This window comes from Mus caroli, unplaced genomic scaffold (genome assembly GCF_978045245.1).
Source record: "Mus caroli unplaced genomic scaffold, Mus_caroli_1 scaffold_9, whole genome shotgun sequence".
Classification (NCBI taxonomy): Eukaryota; Metazoa; Chordata; class Mammalia; order Rodentia; family Muridae; genus Mus; species Mus caroli.
This window is the reverse complement of record NW_028227264.1, coordinates 93,426,167-93,445,175: the sequence shown is the minus strand read 5'-3', so window position 1 is coordinate 93,445,175 and position 19,009 is coordinate 93,426,167. Positions and strand designations below refer to the sequence as shown.

The 19,009-nt window shown below is 42.3% G+C and overlaps 1 protein-coding gene across 5 annotated transcripts in view; it reads left to right on the top strand.

Annotated features, from left to right (window-relative positions):
• The window catches only part of Vezt (vezatin, adherens junctions transmembrane protein), a 73,191-nt gene extending 64,361 nt beyond the window's left edge, over positions 1-8,830 (top strand). For 4 of the 5 annotated variants that reach the window (XM_021174868.3, XM_029482506.2, XM_021174870.3 and 1 more), the window contains one exon: positions 33-8,830. In XM_021174868.3, the coding sequence (XP_021030527.1) occupies positions 33-544 (512 nt within the window). In that variant the 3' untranslated portion in view covers positions 545-8,830. The remainder of the gene's footprint in view (positions 1-32) is intronic. The other variant, XM_085843103.1, reaches the window with a different exon arrangement.
• Positions 8,831-19,009: the final 10,179 nt, after the last annotated feature.

The following is a 19,009-nucleotide window of genomic DNA, read 5'->3' as shown; positions in this document are numbered from 1 at the left end:
TTCTTTTCTTTTCCTCTTTCTGTTCTTTGAAGCTGTGTTGACATCCTTGTCTCCTGTAGACCCAGTGGAATCTGTAAGTAACTCAGAACCACCCATGAATTCAGATACAGAAAAAGTCGATAGTAATGCCACTGAAGAGGAGACTAGTAAGCCCTGTGCCTGCGACAAGGAAGACAGTAGGACTGAGTATGTGTGTGACAGCCCAACAGAGGGCCCAAGCAAAGACACCTCTGCAGATACAGGCCTCCTCCTTCCGGGAGCCGAGGAAACCATGTGCTACCAGCATGAGAGTGAGGCTAAGTCTCCTCAAGCTACTGCTGCGGGGGCCACTGCCCCTCCGACTCCCAGGGACACACTGCAGCTCTCCATTAAACAGAGGCTGGCTCGACTCCAGTTGCCACCAGAATTCACCTTCTCTGCTGGCCTGGCTGCAGAAGTGGCCGCCCGGTCCCTGTCCTTTACCACCATGCAGGAACAAACTTTTGGCGACGAGGAGGAAGAACAGCTAGTTGAAGGCGGTGAAAATGAGGTGGAGGAAAAATAAAAGCCAAGATGAAGTAATGGCCTTGATTGTTCTTTTTACAAAAGTGTTCTAGCTACAAGACTGGAAAGAGAAATGAGTGTGTGTTTACTCTCTATAAGGCTACGGCGCGAATTTACAGGGTGAATACTGATTTGAAAACCTGACCTGAAACTAGTAGATACCTGTCTAGACAGATCCTTTAGGCATAGGAGAGAAAGGTAAGGGCATTTAAAAAATAATAATAATAATAAACTGCTGTTTTATTTGTGGCAAAACTGATAATCTTGGCAAATCTTTAAGTACTTTTAATAAGAAATGAATTTATCACTTTTTGCCAAAACTTTGCTGCCGCAAGGTAACTGGGGTGATTCTCTTCCCGAGCAGAAACATTTAGAATGAGCCCTTTCTACTGTGTCCTTGCAGTGTGAACTGCAGCGGTCATGTTAATACATTGTTCGTACTTTATTTTGTTTATACCACTCGTAAAACAAAGAGACAGGTTCTAAATAAAAGTATTTAAAGACCACAACCGATGTGTGCTGGGGTTTGCTGGAAAGTAGTTAGCAGGGAGCTGGGACTTTTCCTTTGTGCTCCTTTCACGGGTCATGCAGAGGTTAAGAGGACAATGTCCTCTTAGGGGACACCCCATGATGTCCAAGTGCTGTCGCTCCAGCAAAGGCCCCAGCCCCAGCCCCAGCCCCAGCCCTGCAGGAACTAATTTACATCAGTTTACTCAAAGACAAACAACTGTGCCTCTGCAGTAAGTAGGCCCTGCGCTGTGGTCTAGCCTGGCCTGCCTTACTAAGACTCAGGAAACACATCAGCTATCTTGGAAAGCATCCTTGTCCCTTTGTGCTTCATCGTGAATGCGTCTCGAGATGCTTTCCAGAGACCAGTCTTGTCCGCTTTGTGCTGGAATTGTGTTTTCAATGAAATTTTCAGAAACAGTCTCCTTCTGAAACCTGTTGCCAGGTTGTGCGCTCCCAGAGTTTATAGGCATTCTTCTGTGAGGAATGTAAGAAAGAAAGACAACAACAACAACAAAACTCAGTTGATGCTGCTGTTTCAGGAGGAAAGTATCTGACTTCCTGTAACTTACTGCTTTTAGCAGGAAGCTTACTTCTTCTCGAGGTTTGTTGTTGTTTTTGGAACTGTTCTTCTCCTGAGGAAAATATTCCCCTTTGTCTGCACTGTTGGTTTTTGTGCCTTTTGCTGATACTTAGCAGTGCAGCACGGCAAGAGCAGTCCCTTCAGTCACACATGGAAGCTGCTTAATTCCAAGAGAAAAGGAAGGTTTTTTTTAGGGAAATTTTGTTAAGCGTTCTCTTAATTTTTAACACAGGAAAACTTAGTTTTAACTTTTAGTCTATTTTGATTCAACCATAGCAATTTCATAGAAATCCATTCATATTAATATCAGTCTTATGCTCTCTGAGCATAAAACTTGATACATTCAAGTTCTGAAATACAAAGCTTAATCTGGAAGAATTCCCGGTCTTCCAGTCTAGTCTTTTATTTACAAGTTCTTACCAGGTTCATGGAAACTGCTTGCTGAAGTCATGATTCAGGACGCTGAGACTGTGCGTGATGCTCTGTTACATACAGGTTTATATTTCTTTCATCACTTAAAATACTTCAACATAAAGCTGCTTTCTCTGTGAAATTTTCTTGGCTATTTTTCTCTTACAGTACCCTAAGCTAGTGTTCCCCAGTTGTTTTAGTGAATACAGACAGAAGTCACTATAACCTAGAAGTTAGTTTGTTTGTTTTTTAACGCAGACTTTAAGCCATGCTTTCTATAATTCTTAGAATGAGAACTAGGAACTGCTTATGCGCACCAGAGTCTAAGATCCTCTGCTTAGCACTTTGTGCTTCTTGCCTTGAGTACATTTTATACATGAACAGGCTGATGGGGTGCAAGTGGAAGCCCTTACACTTGCTTTCCTAGGCTACCTCACTTCCTCCTGACTGAGGTCAACAGATGTCCTTCCATATCCAGAAGAAACCTTCTGAGAAAATTTATAATCTTATTTGCCAGTTTTTATAGCATGATTCATCTTTTTGGGAGTAATATTCTGACAGCTTTTATTACAGATACTGCCAACATTGGTTTTACCAGGATCAATCTAGAACTCAGAAGAAAAAAAAAAAAAGCATGCTTTTTGTTTTGGGGTCACTCATGAAAACAGAATTTTTACCCTTGGTGCATCTGCAGATGGGCAGGTCGGGACAGGAAGTGGTCTGTGGTCACCTAGCAAGCCTCAAACTTTTTCTCTGCTTCTGTAAGGCCCTGCTGTCTGTCAGATCCAGGGCCAGAGTCTTGGCTAATCTTTCATTTGCAGTCCTCCTTTTTTTTGTTTTTTTGGGGGGTTTTGTTTTTTGTTTTTTGTGCAAGCAATGCATATTATCTAACTTCATAAAGCCCTTGTTGTCCTTCTTAAAACTAATTAATAGTCACAGCATCTGAACCTATTAGGAGTTGATGATAAGTGAGTTAGGAAAAGGACACACATTTAAGGCACATTGCTAAGGATGTTTAAGAATACAGATTTCAGACCGTGACGCGACTTGTACCGGTGATGCCAGCACCCCAGGTGCACTGTCAGGAAGGCTACTGCGAGTCCGAGGCCAGTTGAGCGTGCTCCAGGATAGCCAGAAATACACTGTGCGAACCTGTCCCGGGAAGAAAAGAAAAAAGAAAGAAAGAAAAGAAAACAACAGGTGCCAGGCATCTGCAGAAAGAGGCAGGAGTTTGAATCCCAGGCCTTTTGTTCAGAGAATTCGAGTACTGTGCCCTCATCATCTAGGGAGAGTCTTCTCAGGAAAACTTTTAATTCCTGGAAATGCAGAAAGAAATGTTGGTTTGGAGGCTGGAGAAGTTATAAATGTATAGCTCCGTTTATTAAAGTAGATAGTAATGTCCTACTTTATATACTAAAGACAGTTGCTTGAATGGTAAGCATAAGAAAAAGTCCATTTCTGATCCATTTAAAAGGCTAGAACTTGGCAGGGTGTTGATAGAATTGACCCAGGTTGCGTTTCACTCAGATATTTTCTTCCCATGCAAAACATGAGTCCTGCTTCAAGTTGCTAAATGAATAGGAACACTAGGGGGAGGCTGGTACCGGTTAGCTGTAGCATATTGCTTTTAGACCCAAATAGAGCAAGGATACCAGAACCAAGTCCTGGAGCCAAAAGTGAGTTTTTTCCAGATCTGTCTATGGGGGAAAAAAAGGTTCAAAAAGAAAAATGTAGGAAATAAAAGACAGCAAAATGTCCAGTATAGTGACCGTTCATTGTCCTCGTCAGCTGGTGACTAACTTGAGTCCCCTCATCTCTCAGGGAATGAAAGCAAACCCATGTATTTAGTCCTTGGACTTAACAATCTGCTTACAGGGTCACGTCTCCTTTTCTCCCTTAACTCTGGCACGTACCGGAACTAGCTTAGCCTTTCCTTTGAGAACATCAGTTCCTTTGGGGAAGAATGAACACGTCCCCTCTCAGGGACAACTGGGATCGATAACGTCAGGCACTCATTTGCTGCGTGATTTCACATTGCTTGCTTTTTTGAGTCCTGTCTGTTTTTTTCACAGTTTCTCTTACCTTCCCCTATAATCCGCCGTGTTGTGTGCCTGCCTTCCGCACTAGGCCCCTAATTTGCTGCTTTTAATCTGCTGTGGACTGAGAAACCCGATTGCCACGCTTGCTAGAACTGTGTCTAAACTAAGAGTAAGTAGACTGGAAAAGGCCGAGAGCTTTTCTGTCAGTCGTGTGCATGAACCTTGTACTGCCTGGTTTGCTGCTTAGCATTCTTGTGTGTGCGTTTAGTGTTTTACTAAGAACTGGCTAAGAAATTACTTGGTTAAAAATGTGATTGCCATGTATTTGAAATATTAGTTTGGTGTTTGTATGCTGATGTGCTAGGACTCTTTATCAATGAATGTAACTATAGAAGGAAAACCGACTATCCCCTTTGTACGTCACTGTGTGTGTTTCAGAAGAATGTTGGCCATTTGTTTTTGTTAATTAGTTTTCACTCAGTACACAGGCTTAAAGTTTATGTCATTATTCCGAATTCTGCATAGCATGTCTTATTACCAAGAGTTACTGGTTTGAAACTAAACCTGACTCATTTAGTAAGAACTGGCAGACTTGACAGGAGAATGATCATTTGGACAGCCCAGTTCTCTAGCAATATGTGAAATATACCATAACCTTTGCTAGATTACAATGGTTATTAAGGAGCTGGGGAGACGGCTCACTGGGTAAAGTGCTCTCTAAACAAGTACGAGAAGGAGAACCTTCACGCAGATCCCAGTGCCCATGTAAAAGAGCTGGGCATATAGAGAGCATACATCTATAACCCCATGCCTGGGGTTAGAGTCAGAAAAATCCCCAGAAACTCTCTGGCCAGCCACTCTGGCCTCATCAGTGAGAGTGGCCTAGGGAAACCCTAGACATCAACCTCTGACTTAACCATATACACACGTGTACATACACATGAATATGTGTGTGCACACCCTCTTGTATACGTGTACACAAAGACACAAATTCATCATCATAATCATCATCGCCATTGGTTTTGGAGACAGGACTGCTCTATATTGCCTATCCTGGAACTCATTATGTAGACAAGGCTGGCCCTGAGATTTGCCTGTCTCTGCCTACCAAGTGCTAGGATGAAAGACATGGACTACTACAGCCAGCTCAAAACAGTCATTATTAACACGGGTTGTTATACTCTGGTACACTAAATGCCAAGAACTGTCCCTTTGTTAAGTTCCATTTGACTTGACTGGGCTTCAGTCATCATGTGTTCAGTTTTGGTAGGGATTCCTCCGTTCCCATTACTGCAGATTAAGTGTGCATGAATTAGCGGCCCTTGTCCACTTTCACGCATGCCTTCCGACCTGCTGTGAGGACTAGATGACTCTGCTAGTTAAGCTGTGCAAGGTAAGAGCAGACAGATGCAGAGTGACAGGCATACTGCTGGCGCTCACTGACTCTTCTGTAGGGTTTCTTATGACGTGCCGGATTACAGTCTTTGACCTAGCGAGATTGCTGGGTTAAATGCCTACTTTCAATATGAAATTATTGTTATACAAGATAATCTTCCCCCAACATTTTGCCTTCTCTAAAGTTGGTTCTATACCTGTAACTCTTTTGCAGTGATTAAACCAGTGCTCTGCAGTTAGCACTGTCATATATATTTTCCATTTGAATTGGAAACCACATGCTGTCTTGAATTTCTTTGGCTTTCTTATTCAAGATAAATGCATCTTCATTTCCAAAACAAAGTAGATTAAGCCATGGAAAATAAGAAAACAATTATTGGAGATATCTGAGAAGTACTACAATTGTAGAACCTAGGCCACAAAGAATAACACGATTATGAAAGGCCATCCACGCTGACAGCATCTTTGCTTTCTTTAATTCAGCTAAAGGATGTGAGGTATACATTAAAAGTTTCCCATGATTCATCAATGTTGGAGCTAAGGCCTATAACTCAGTGGCAGAAGATCCATTGTCATTCAGTAGTTGGCATGCCTAAATTAGCCTTCAGTGTATAAAATGAGCAAGATTACATTTTCCAATCATACTGACTGTCTAGAAGCGGCTCTCCTAACATCTGCTAAATTAGCCTTCAGTGTATAAAATGAGCAAGATTACATTTTCCAATCATACTGACAGTCTAGAAGTGGCTCTCCTAACATCTGCTTAGTTGTACCGTTCATGTGCTGTGCTTTGCTAACCGTGGGGCTCGCTGTCATCATATACAGAGTGAGTAGTGTGTCAGTCTATTTTATTCTCATGCTTCATGGAACTCACTTTCATTACATTCAGCGTGGATGCTGTATCAGACTTTCATAATCATGCTTCATGTGGCTGTCCTTCAGATACCCATGTTATGGAAGGGAATTATGATATAATAATTGTAAGAAGAATGGTCCAAACCAGTTCCTTGTATTGACACCATTGTAGAAGAGACAGTGATGGCAGACATGATTGGTGCTTCTTTCTGAGTAAGCTGTTAGAGAAGCACAATCCTACCCAGTGCAATTGCTGTGAACCAAAAAGAAGGAGCTCATACCGGGGTTTACACAGGCAAAATTCAGCAGGAATCAGGAGGAATTAATTTCATACCTATCTTTAAATGTGTGATCAAATCTAGGTGTAGTGGCATACACCTTTAATCCCTGCACTCTGGAAAGAGAGGCAGGCAGATCTCTGATTTAAGGCCAGCCTGGTCCACATAGTGAGTTCCTGACTGGCCAAGGTTTTATATATATATAGTGATGATTGTGTGATAGATTCTAATGCCCATGGTGTCTTTAAAATGCAGTCCATTAGAATCCACTTTAGTGTGTCAGCAGTGACATTAGTTTTACCCCTGTGTACTGAGATTCACTTAGCACATATGTTGCTCAAGTGGAAATGATGCTTAGGGTGTGTATACTTCTGATTATACAAGCTGAAAAATTGGACTATCTGTAGATAATGCTAAATAGATATTTTTTCTCACTTATTTCTTAAGAGTTTCTTAAAATAGATAGTATTATTTTAGGATTTATAACAGTTTTATAACATGTCCTAAAGACTGACTACATACAAATAAGTTTATTGTTGCAAATCTCTTCTAAAACTAAAGTATGTCATTTGTAAGTTTGCTCTTTTACAATGACCTAAACAACTTCTTAGCCCTCTTTCCTTCCAAGTTAAATGACTAAATTGACTCTGTTTCTGAGTCCAAGTATGTTCTGCATTTCTCTGTACCTTCTGTTCAATTCTGTGACTTAAAAGTGCTGAGGCACAATACTGGTGTGTGACGATATATAGAAGGCTCCAAGAATGTCACTCCTATCCCTTAAAGGTTGGTGTGTGGCCCTGATCCAGCCCTGGAGGCCCACATGGGTGAGAAGCCCGGAAGCCCATGCAAGCTGACAGCACTCCCAAGGAGTCTGGTTCTGTTTGGGTTTGTTCTAGGTATGGTCCCAGGGATCCCAGATCAAACCAGGCCCCTGGGCCTATCCTAGAACCAACCTAAACCCGCGCATCATTCCTGGGACACCCAGAGGATGAAGACCGAAGATAACTGAGGCTGACTACACATCCTGTACTCACCAAGATTCAGTTCTTATATATGTACCTATTGTTTAGCAAGCCCTGGCTGGCTAATCTATCTGGGGTCAAAATAACAATATTTGGTAATAACAAAGTCTCCCGAGGCTGATACCCCAGTAGTTTCCTATGGTAGAAATTCTATGTGGTTGTTATTAATTCCCAGTGAGGAGAACTGGTCTTGTGATTTTTATCATCAGATAAAACTGATTTAAATGTCTATTTTAAAAAGCAGCAATGTAGCCACAAAACCGTTCTCAAAACAGCCTTCTTCCGAAATGGACAAATCGTCTTTTCTTAACTACTTCCAGTGATGTCTTACCAGTCTCTGTCAGCTGGAGGCTTTATTGGCACTTTCGGAACGGCAAGCATCTGTCTTCGTCTTCCCACTCTAATGCTGAATGGCTCTAAGTTCTTGGTTCAGAAATTAGTATGTTTTCCCTGTCGCTGGGTCTGCTGCACAGCAGAGCTTTTGAGGTTTCTGTGGCTCAGGACCATGAGTATGGTGAGGTAGTAGATGGGTTAAGCCCGTGGATTTTGCAGCAGTATTGTGCAGAAGAAAATTTTAAGAACTTCAGTTTTCTTCCTGATCTAATAAATATATGTTATGACCTCATAATCTAGCTGGCATTACTAGAGTCAACTGTGTGTTTATTTGTTTTGATTTGGAAGACAAGAATTCTGAAAATGCACGAAGACCCAAACTGAAAAATTATGGTAAGCATTGACAATTTATGCTTTTGATGTTTTGTGCAGACTAATAAACTCCCCATACATAAGGAACTCAAAGTCATGCATTCCTACCAATCTTTATCACACTACCAAAATGTACGTCACCCAGTCGCAGTTCCAAATGGGCCTGGCACTTATTGAGGCTCATCCAAAAACCTCAACTGTTCTACACCTTATTCATCCCATTTTTATCCCAAGTTTATGGGAATTTTTTTATGCCACAGATTGAGTTTTGTGCTTCTCACTGTTTTCTTCCTTGGAGTGTGTGCCTCATGAACACTCTTACCTAAGAGAACAGCACTGGGCATTGCCTAGAGTCCATGTGAACACACTAGGTTGATGTGTAATGTGTTTTTTGAGTATTTTGGGGGGCATTATACTCATTTATATCATTAACTGTGGAGACCAAAAATAGAAATTATGGACTGTTTAATTAGGTTTTTTTTTTAATTTTTTTTAAAGATTTATTTATTATATGTAAGTACACTGTAGCTGTCTTCAGACACTCCAGAAGAGGGCGCCAGATCTCGTTGCGGATGGTTGTGAGCCACCATGTGGTTGCTGGGATTTGAACTCTGGACCTTCGGAAGAGCAGTTGGGTGCTCTTACCCACTGAGCCATCTCACCAGCCCCCTAGGTTTGTTTTTTAAGTCAGGATCTCATACCCTAGGTTAGCTTTGAACTTGCTGTATAGCTAAGGTTGGCCTTAAACTTCTGAATTTCCTGCTTTTACCTCCCAGGTTCTGTTACTGTGTGTACCACAGACCTGGCTCTGTATTTTTGTTGGTGGTGGTGGTTTTGGTTTTTGGTTTTGAGGCATTATGTAACTAACAATGACTGGCCTAGAACTTGCTGATCTTGAGCTTCTGACAATCCTCATGCCTCCACCTCTAGAGAGCTGAGATTACAGACATGCACCACCATTCTTGGCAAGGTTTGGCTCTTGAGTAAGGTTTTAAAGTATACTCAGCAGTAAAGCGCTGGCTATGAGACCCTCCACCCACAAAGGGCCTTGGGAATATCTTTTCAGACCCTTTGAGTTTGTCTTTATGGTTACTGAACTCTCCATTCCCTACCCTAACTGAAGACTTAAGGTTATAAAATCTGGGCCAGAGGGTGCTTTTTTGTTTAATTGGGATAAAGCATCAAAATTTTCACCATTGCCACCATTTTTATGTTCAATTCAGGAAATGTCTGTGCCTTTAATGAAGCGTTTCCAGAACTTTCCATTGTGCAGGTCTTAAAACCTTCTATGATTAAGATAAGAGTCCCCCTTCCTCCCTCTCCTTTCCCACAGCCCCAGGCAGGCACCATTCTGTCTCCTGTTGTGACCGCAAGTTCATCTCATTTAGCATGTGACAGAATTTCCTTTTTTAGGGCTGAATAGTCTGCACATTTGCTAGATCTTGTGGATCATCCATCGACTGGCGGGCACTGACTGCTTCCCTCTCTTGGTTATCATAAAGGATGTTGCTATGGATATGAGCAGGTATCTCTTTTTAAACGTGGTACCTTATTAATCACTGTGTTGTATCACATTACCTTGGCAACTATGTTAAAGCGTTAGAATTGTAGGCTTGCTTATGCTGTATAACTGTTCCTCCTAAGCTTAAAGCATCTCTAATAAAATCTCAGATTCCTTGTATATGTGTGTGTGTCCCTTTTTTACCCTCCTGTTTGCAACATGGACTAGTTCCTCAAAGGAAGAAGTCTTTCTCTCTTCCTCTAGTCGATACTTCTCTTCCTTTACAGTATTTCCTAGCACCTGATGCAAGATTTCAGAAGATGCTATTGCCTGGGCAATCCTTTGAATCATTACCCCAATTTTTGCTTGTTAAGCACCTGGTGGTAATTTATCAGAGTGAAAAAATAATGGCTTCATTTTAAATTATACAGGTTTCATAGTTGTTACAGTTTTTTTGTTTGCTTGAGGTGTTTTTGGTTGATTGATTGGTTGGTTGGTTGGTTGGTTGGTTGGTTGGTTGGTTGGTTGGTTGGTTGACTAGATGGTTGATTGATTGGTTGGGTTGTTGGTTGGTTGGGTGGTTGTTTGGTTGGTTGTTTGGTTGGTTGGTTGGTTGGTTGGTTGGTTAGATGTTGGTTGATTGATTGGGTTGTTGGTTGATTGGTTGGTTGGGTTGTTGGTTGATTTGTTGGGTGGGTGGGTGATTGGTCATTTTGTTTTGAGACATTACATCACTGTAACCCAGTTCTAGCATCAAAGCCCCAGCCATCCTCCTACCTCAACTTTCTAACTTGCAAGAATTATAGGTATACACCACCACAGTGCCTACCTTGAGTTTAAAATGTCCATTCTCACCATTCCTTCTGGATACTGCAGGTTGTATGTTACCCTCTTGACAGAGAGGAAGTTAGTATTCAATGGTTCAGACTTTGTCTTAGGATATCCCTGGGAGCCGCAGAATAGTTCTGTAAATGAAATGCTGGTTAAGGAGAAAGTGGTCTTTCTTGGAACTTTCTAAAAGATAAACTACCTTTCTCCAGAAAATATTTGATTGAAGAAAAAAAGTACCCTAAAAAAGCAAGTTTTGAAACGTGTCTAAGATTTACTGGTTAAAGGTGTGATATGATGTAGGATTCTGAATTCACTGAGTAGGAAGTACCCATGTGGTAATCATCGTCTTCACAATTTACTTAGCAGATGTGCTGTAAACATTGAAAAATAAAGTTGGCGAAGAGTAATTTTCATCAAATGCACATCTGGAAAAAAATTAATAAAACATTTTCAGAATGTAATCCTAACAATGGTCCTATTGATCTGAAAGAAAAGCTTTACCCTAAAACTATTACTGGTCATACATGTAGAACAGCATACATATTTCTCAAATCTGAGTTTGAGGTTTAGAGCTAGGAAAGCAAGCCCAATAGTTGTCTCAGACACACATTCCAAGTGGTCAACTGATGTGCTAATTAAGTTAAAAGATACCAACATGTGCTTGCTTTAACTTACAGCTAACCACTACGACAGTACAGAGCCCGTGCATTTGGAAATCAGTAGATTCAAATTATAAATAAGAATAGAACTCTGCAAATAGTGTAACCATATCGAGTCACTTGTATTTTTAAAGGGGGGGGGGCTCATTGTTATGCTTTATGACTTAAACTAGACCTCTAAAATTATCTTCTATTCCAAGCAGTTTATCTGGGGCTTCTCCCCCCCCCCCCCCCGCGCCCCCGCCATGGGAACGTGCCAGAGTGCATACAAGTGCACCATGTATGTTCAGGAGGCTGCGGAGGTAGAAGGTGTTAGATAACCTAGGACTGGAGCCACAAGCAGTTCTGAGCTTCCATGAAGGTACTGGGGACTGCTTCTGAGTCCTCTTCAAGAGCCTTACATGCTTACCCACTGAGCCATCTCTCCAGCCCTGTTATCCTATTAATAAAGAGGTGTAGCTTTTGAGGGTCAAGGCAAGGTTATTAATTATCCCACACTGAGGTGTAAGAGAAGGTGAGTCTCGAGACACAACTAACGACTTGTTTTCTTTCTCAACCTTGGGCTAGGGTTTATTCCTTTTAAGGGAAGCAGGAGAAGACAGTCATTAAAACTCTAAAAAAACATGTTCTAACACAGACTTTAATGGCTTTAAAAACTAAGTATGCTTTATGTCTTCAAACACCGAGAGCCAGAAATCCTTAGAAGTGTGTAAACTCTAAGAGAGGAGTGAGTGATCATTTTCCATATCTCTGCAGTAATTCTTTCCCTTTAGACTATATGACCTTTTCATCATAAAGAAGAGTTACAATACAAGGTTTCCTCTATGGAAATAGAATTGTCTGGTTTATCATTTCTAAATCAGTAGAGTCTGTTTCCTAGGTCCATCTACATGTTCAGTACAGGATGGATGGAGTTCTGTGTGGTACCTGGACCTAAAATACTTTGTCTTTAGCCATATTCTTTAACACTCAAGCCTGGCTGTAAGCTGGGGAGGTGTGTATCGCGCTTAAACTTAGAAAATGAAACTATGACAAAGGGCTAATAATATGTTATTATAACCAATAACAAAGCTATAATGCAGAACATGCATATGAATAGTCTGTAAGATCTAAAACACCAAACATTATCTTTTGTTCTGCAAACCAGGCTGGGCTTTAACTCAGAAATACACCTGCCCTTGCCTCTGCCTTCTGAGTGCTGGGATTAAAGGTGTGTGAAACAATATTTCTTAATAGGGACATAAGGATGTTTACCCAGGATTTCTTCTCTCCTTGAACTTAAAATGCTTATGTAAAGAAGGGAGGCCAGGTACAGTGGCACATGCCTTTAATCCCAGCACTCAGGCAACAGAAGCAGGAGAATCTCTGAGTTTGAGGCCAGTCTAGTCTACAGAGCTGTGTTCCAGGACAGCCAAAGCTCTTTCACAGAGAAGCCCTGTCTAGAAAAACAAAACCAAAATGGGAAACTGTATCTCTGTGAGTTCAAGGCCAGGCTGGTCTACAAAGAGTTCCAGGGAAACCAGAGAGCTACATAGTGAGACCCTGTCTTGAAAAATGAAAGGGAGAGGGGTGTGATGCAAGCTACTGCCTAGAGACTTGTAATAAAGGAAGGACAGTGCTGTAGTGTCTGGTTCCTACAAAAATACCTTGATAGTCATGCAGAGAAATGTTAGACTGTGGAAAAAATAAAAACCTTCAGATTCTTCAGGACAAAGCTACCTGCAGATTCACAACAGCCTGACTGACACTAGAGGGTTTTCTTCCAAGCTCCCTCCACTCCTACCCCCTCATCCACAGTCCTCAGTCCTAACCTTGAGGCTAGGAACAGGACCAGAAGTGGAGGATTTCTTCATCTTCCTCAATCCTTTCTTCAACCATTAAATAAACCCCCAAATGTCAGGGAAATTAGATTCTAATTTGTGTACCCACCTTTTGAGACCAGATCTATGTAGCCTTGGCTGGCCTGAAATTTTCTATGTAGACCATGCTTGCCTGAAACTTAACAAAGATCTGCCTGCATTGACCACATGAGTGTTGGGATCAAATGTATGTTCCTGACTCAGCAGTCAACAAATACTCCACTCGCAAAAGCCTTCTTTCTAGCAAGATGCAATGACGCAACATCTGTATTCCAACAGTTGGAAGGTTGCGACAGATGATTATGAGTTCAAAGCCACTCATAGTAAGGCTTTCTCAGGAACAGAAGCAAGGTGGAGAGAATGGGGGGTGGGGGCTTTTATCTGGGTACCTCTGGCATTTTATGCGTTCCTGTGCACATACATTTTTATTATATCAAAAATATACATATGCATACATACATATTCCCCAGGCTGGCCTGAAATTCATGGTGTAGCCCAGTCTGGTCTAGAATTTAACAATTCTGTTGAATCACCTTCCCAAGTGTTGAGACTATAAGTCTCTCAGTGACTAATTGGGAGTTGTTAGAAACTATATGGATTTGCAACTTTCTTGACAGTTGAGCTGGCGTAAATGTCAGACTAATGAGACAACTGTTGTTAATCTCTAGTATTCAAGGTAGATTACTTGTCTCTGTGGGGGCGGGAGGGAGATACACTCTATAAATGTCAGTTATTTGAGTGGGGCTCAGAATATAATGTACAAGGTAAAGGCCTGTCTGGCTCTCTGTCAACTCTCCTGCTTCCTTTTCTCAACCCCCTAAGCAAGTCATAGAAACTAGAATGTTCCTTCCCGAAGGCAGATCACAGAAATTTAATCCACTATCTGGTTCCTATCTAGTTTTTTTTGTTTGGTTGGTTGTTTTTGTTTGGTTGTTTGGTTGTTTTTTGTTGTTTTGTTTTTGGGGGTTTTGTTTTTGTTTGTTTGTTTGTTTGTTTGTTTGTTTGTTTTTCTAGACAGGGTTCTCTGTGTAGCCCTGGCTGTCCTGGAACTCACTTTGTAGACCAGGGTGGCCTTGAACTCAGAAATCTGCCTGCCTCTGCCTCCTGAGTGCTGGGATTAAAGGCGTGCGCCACCACGCCTGGCTCCTATCTAGTTTTTTTTAACTTTATAACTTTTTAACTTTTTTCCCCTCCAAGAAATCCATAAAGCATAAAAATTAATGTCTCTAGCCTTCTTGCCCTGGAAGTTTCCTGTAAGAAGATTCTCTGACCTAACTTGACTGATGTAGCCATGCCCAGAAAGAAGGAATGCTGTAAGCATGAGCCAAAGGAATCTGGACGGGGACAGACTGTCCTGGGATCCCCACAGTCTTTTAACATTAGATCTGCCTTTGATCCAGTCCCCATTGCATAAGGGGTCACACCTAAACATAGACTTGATTGCTTACGCTAAGCCTTTGAGGTCTTCTTATGAAGTCTTCCATGCCACATAACACTATGATCAGGGCTGGAGGGAAGGCTTAACAGTTAAGAGAACTTGCTGCTTTTATTGAAGGCTCAAGTTTGGTTCCCAACATCCAAATCCACAACTGTCTATAAGTCCAGTTCCTGGGGATGCATCAACCTCTTGGCTTGTATAAGCACCTGCACTCACGTGCACAGACCTATATACACATTTTAAAGAAAAAATTCTTTTGCACTGTGTTTGTGTGTGTGTGTGTGTGTGTGTGTTTTCTCTTTTGTTTTGAGATGGAAGTCTCACTATGTAGCCTTTCCTGGCCTGGAACTCAGTATGTAGACGAAGCTGAACTTGAACTCATAGAGATCCACCCTCTGCCTCCCAAGTGCTGGGATTAAAAAGGCATGCACCACTATGCTCGGCTATTAAAAATAAATCCTTAAAAAAAAACTGTAATCAAATCTCTGCTTTTCTGTTGTCAGTCTGCCTGACAGTAGGGCGTTAGCCCTGATCCCAGATGAAGAGAAGGGGATCACCCCCCCCCCATACACACTTCTGCACAACTATCTGGACAAGTGTGTAGTGTAAAGGCCAGGAGGATAGAGTTGGACGCTGCCCCGTTATGGTCACTTTCACCTCATAAGCCACATCTCAAGGCAGGATGCAGGTTATCATCTGCTTTGCACCCTGAGGTCTGGCACCTGGTTAGTCATCTTTTTAAAGTCTATAACTTTTTGATGTATAGCCCCAAATACCTTGGCAGCGAACTGTCCTCTGCAAGAGCAATACATGCTCTCAAACACTGAGCTGTCTCCCTATCCTCTTTCGACAATTTTTAAAAAACATTTATCTAGGGCTGGTGAGATGGCTCAGTGGGTAAGAGCACCCGACTGCTCTTCCGAAGGTCTGAAGTTCAAATCCCAGCAACCACATGGTGGCTCACAACCATCCATAATGAGATCTGACTCCCTCTTCTGGAGTATCTAAAGACAGCTACAGTGTACTTACATATAATAAATAAATCTTTTTTAAAAAAAAAACATTTATCTATTGTTTTGAGTGTGTGTGTGTGTGTTGGGGGAGGCACACATGCACCAGTGTCTCTGTGTGTGTGTGTGTGTCTGTCTGTCTGTCTCTCTCTCTTTCTCTCTTTCCCTCTGTGTGGTGTGTACAGCAGAAGGTGGCTTTCTCCTTCCACCATGTAACTAGATGGAACTTAGATCAGAATATAGTAAGAATAAATTTTCTAAATATAATACCTGGGTAATTTTGTAAAAGCAAAATCAGGCCAGCAACCATGCCTCAGTGGATAAAGGTGCTTGCCTCTTAGCTTGCTGATCCAAGTTCCATCTCTGAGAGCTCCCGGGGCTCCAGGTTAGTTGACTCTGTTGGTCTGCGTTGTGCCTCATCTGGCAGAGAATTGATGTGCCAGGGTTAGGAGATACTCAGGGAAAGCCCCACCCTCTCAGAGAAGAAGGGGATGGAGGATGGGGGGAGGAACTCTGAGGGAGGACCAGGAGGGAAAATGTAAATAGACAATTAAAATATCTGACACGACCCAACTAGGTGTTTTATACTTCTTTGATACTGGTTTTTCTCCCCAAATATACAAACCCCTGGTCAAATACGCCTCTAAAAATCAGAACTGAAATGGGACACCAAAGCTGGTGTGGTGGTGTTGTGACCCAGTGCTGGGAAGACTGGGCCAAGATGATGGCTGCAAATTCAAGACCAGGCTGGACTTCGTAGCCAGCCTGGTACCAGCCAGGGCCACATATCAAAAGCACATCTCAAAAATGAAAACAAGGAGTTAGAACACAGAAACCCTGCATGAGTATGTAGTAATAATATTTTAATAAATCCTAGCACATGGTTACTGCCCACCTCACTGGTTTATGTTCCTAAATGAAAGACACACACATGGCCTTTATACGTTTATATTCTTTAGGTAGCACAATAGCTGGGCAAGTGTCTCCACGTTGTTAGAATCTACCTCCTACCGATAACTCCACAGTTGCTACTTACTCATTTCTATATTCCATCTTGGCTGCTCCCAATTGAGCAGACCTCTGGGCCATGCTCTTCTGGACCCTTAACAGGCAGCTCTGCCTTTCTGTCCTGCACACTCCCCAGCACAGAGTCTCTCCTCTTTCTCCTTCTCCTCGATGTCTCCAGCACAGCAACCCTAAACTCTGCCTGCCTCTCTCTTTCCTCCCCATATATTAGCTGCTGGCATCTTTATTTACCAGTCAAAATCAACTGGGGGCAGGTTCTCAGAAGCTAAGTGTAACCACTCTCCTGCAAACTAATTTGGGGGACCCAGTTAGCATTAGAATGCAAGCAGCTATATGGGTGGACAATGGTTCCCCATAAAATGTGTTATTAAAGAAAAGAGAAGTCTCAGTACGAGGTATGGGTTGCCTTTTGTGGTGGTTTGAATATGAATGTCCTCCGTAGGCTCATGCTCATGTATTTGGATGCTTTGTCATCAGGGAGTGGCACTGTTTGAGAAGGAGTAGGAGGTGTGGCCATGTGAGAATACATGTGGCCTTATCACTGTGGGTGAGCTTTGAGGTTTCAAATGTATGCCTCTGAGGCACATGGATTCTCTCTCTCTCTCTCTCTCTCTCTCTCTCTCTCTCTCTCTCTCTCTCTCTCTCTGCCTCCCTCCCTCCCTCCCTTCCCTCCTTTTTCTCCCTCTTCTCTCACCTCCACTACTACTTCTCCCTCACACACATCTCCGTACCTGTGGATCAGGTTGTAGCTCTTAGCTACTGCTCCGGCCCCATGCTCCTTCCCATGATAATAATGAACTAAACCTCTGAAGCTGTAAGCAGCCCTCCAATTAAATGCTTTCTTTTATAAAAGTTGCCTTTGAGGCTGGTGAGATAGCTCAGTGATTAAGAACACTGGCTGCTCTTCCAGAGGTCCTGGGATCAATTCACGGCAACTGTACGATGGCTCACAACCATCTATAAAGAGATCTGATGTCCTCTTCTGGCTTGTAGACATGTGGACATGCAGACAGAGCACTCCTACATTTAAAAACTTATATAATGGTCATGGCATCTCTTCACAGCATTAGAACACTAAGACATTTATTTCCCTGTGAGTTATTGGTCAGGAAGCCGTTCAGCGGCTTCCCAAGCAGTCTAGACTATTGCCCTTGATCTTGACTTTCTGCTGGAACGAGATAGTAAAACCCCATTGTTGAAGACATTGCTCATTTCAGTTGCAGAAGATAGAGAAATCAAGCTGGGATTGATCCTTAATGACTACTTCTAATAGTGCTGGAAGATGCTATGCAGGCCTTTGAGGAAAACAGGACATCAACAGTACTCCTGCAGGCAACCCTACATGCTATAGTACCAACCTGCCAGGCAAAATGGACGCCCTGATGCAAGAGTGGTGTGAAAATTACGGGGTAACTAACTGTTTTGGACTGAATTCGAGGTCTGCTCCATACAAAGGAATTCAGATCTGGTAGCTAAATCTGGTCAAACACCAGTGGGTCGGGGACCACCCTAGGGAAGAAGCCTACTTATTGCTGTTTTGCTTCAACCCATAAATTAGTGCCATAGACTCTTTCTCTGCAACAATCAGCAGTTGATGCATGACAGGTCAAAGCGCTCAGAGTGTTTATTGAGTACTCAGGACTAATTGGGACATTTATATCAGTATCCCCTCTCCAGGGCTCAGAGAACGTCTCAGAGGAAGAAAGAATGTAAGAGCCGGAGGATGGGGAGGAGTGTGTTAGATGATGTCTTCAGGACGTGATAGAGACATTGTACCCATGAACTCACCGCGACTGTAATTTCCTACACACAGTCAGCCAAAATTCTAACAGGCAACATTAACTGGACTCAGTGGGTTATTCAACAACAAAAGAAGAAGAGGATATTAAAAGGGAAGGGGACAAGTTTGGGGTGCTGGGGAGACAGGAGGGAGAAGAAGGTATTCCTGTGATCTAAATGCATTGTTTATGTATATGAAATTATCAAAGAGTAAATGGAAGGTTTTTTTTTTTTAATAAAAGAAATGCAACAATAGGTTGGTTGGCTGCCCAGTGATTCAAGTTTGGCTGCTAGGTTCTGGTGATAACATTTATAAACCACTTGTCCATTAAGAAAGACTTCATCTCTCTTGTGGTCTGAATCTGGAATGGTTCCTGGCTTATGGACTGAGTGTTTGTCTCCGCAGCTTGCCGGCTGCGGAGAGTTTAGGAAGTGGAGCCTGGATAGTGGAGATCAATCATGAGGGATGGGCCTTTGAAAGCTGTGCCAACCCCTGCTCCCAATCCCCTTCCACATCTTAGCCCGCCACCACGTGAAGAAGCTGCCACCACATATTCCTGCCACCCAT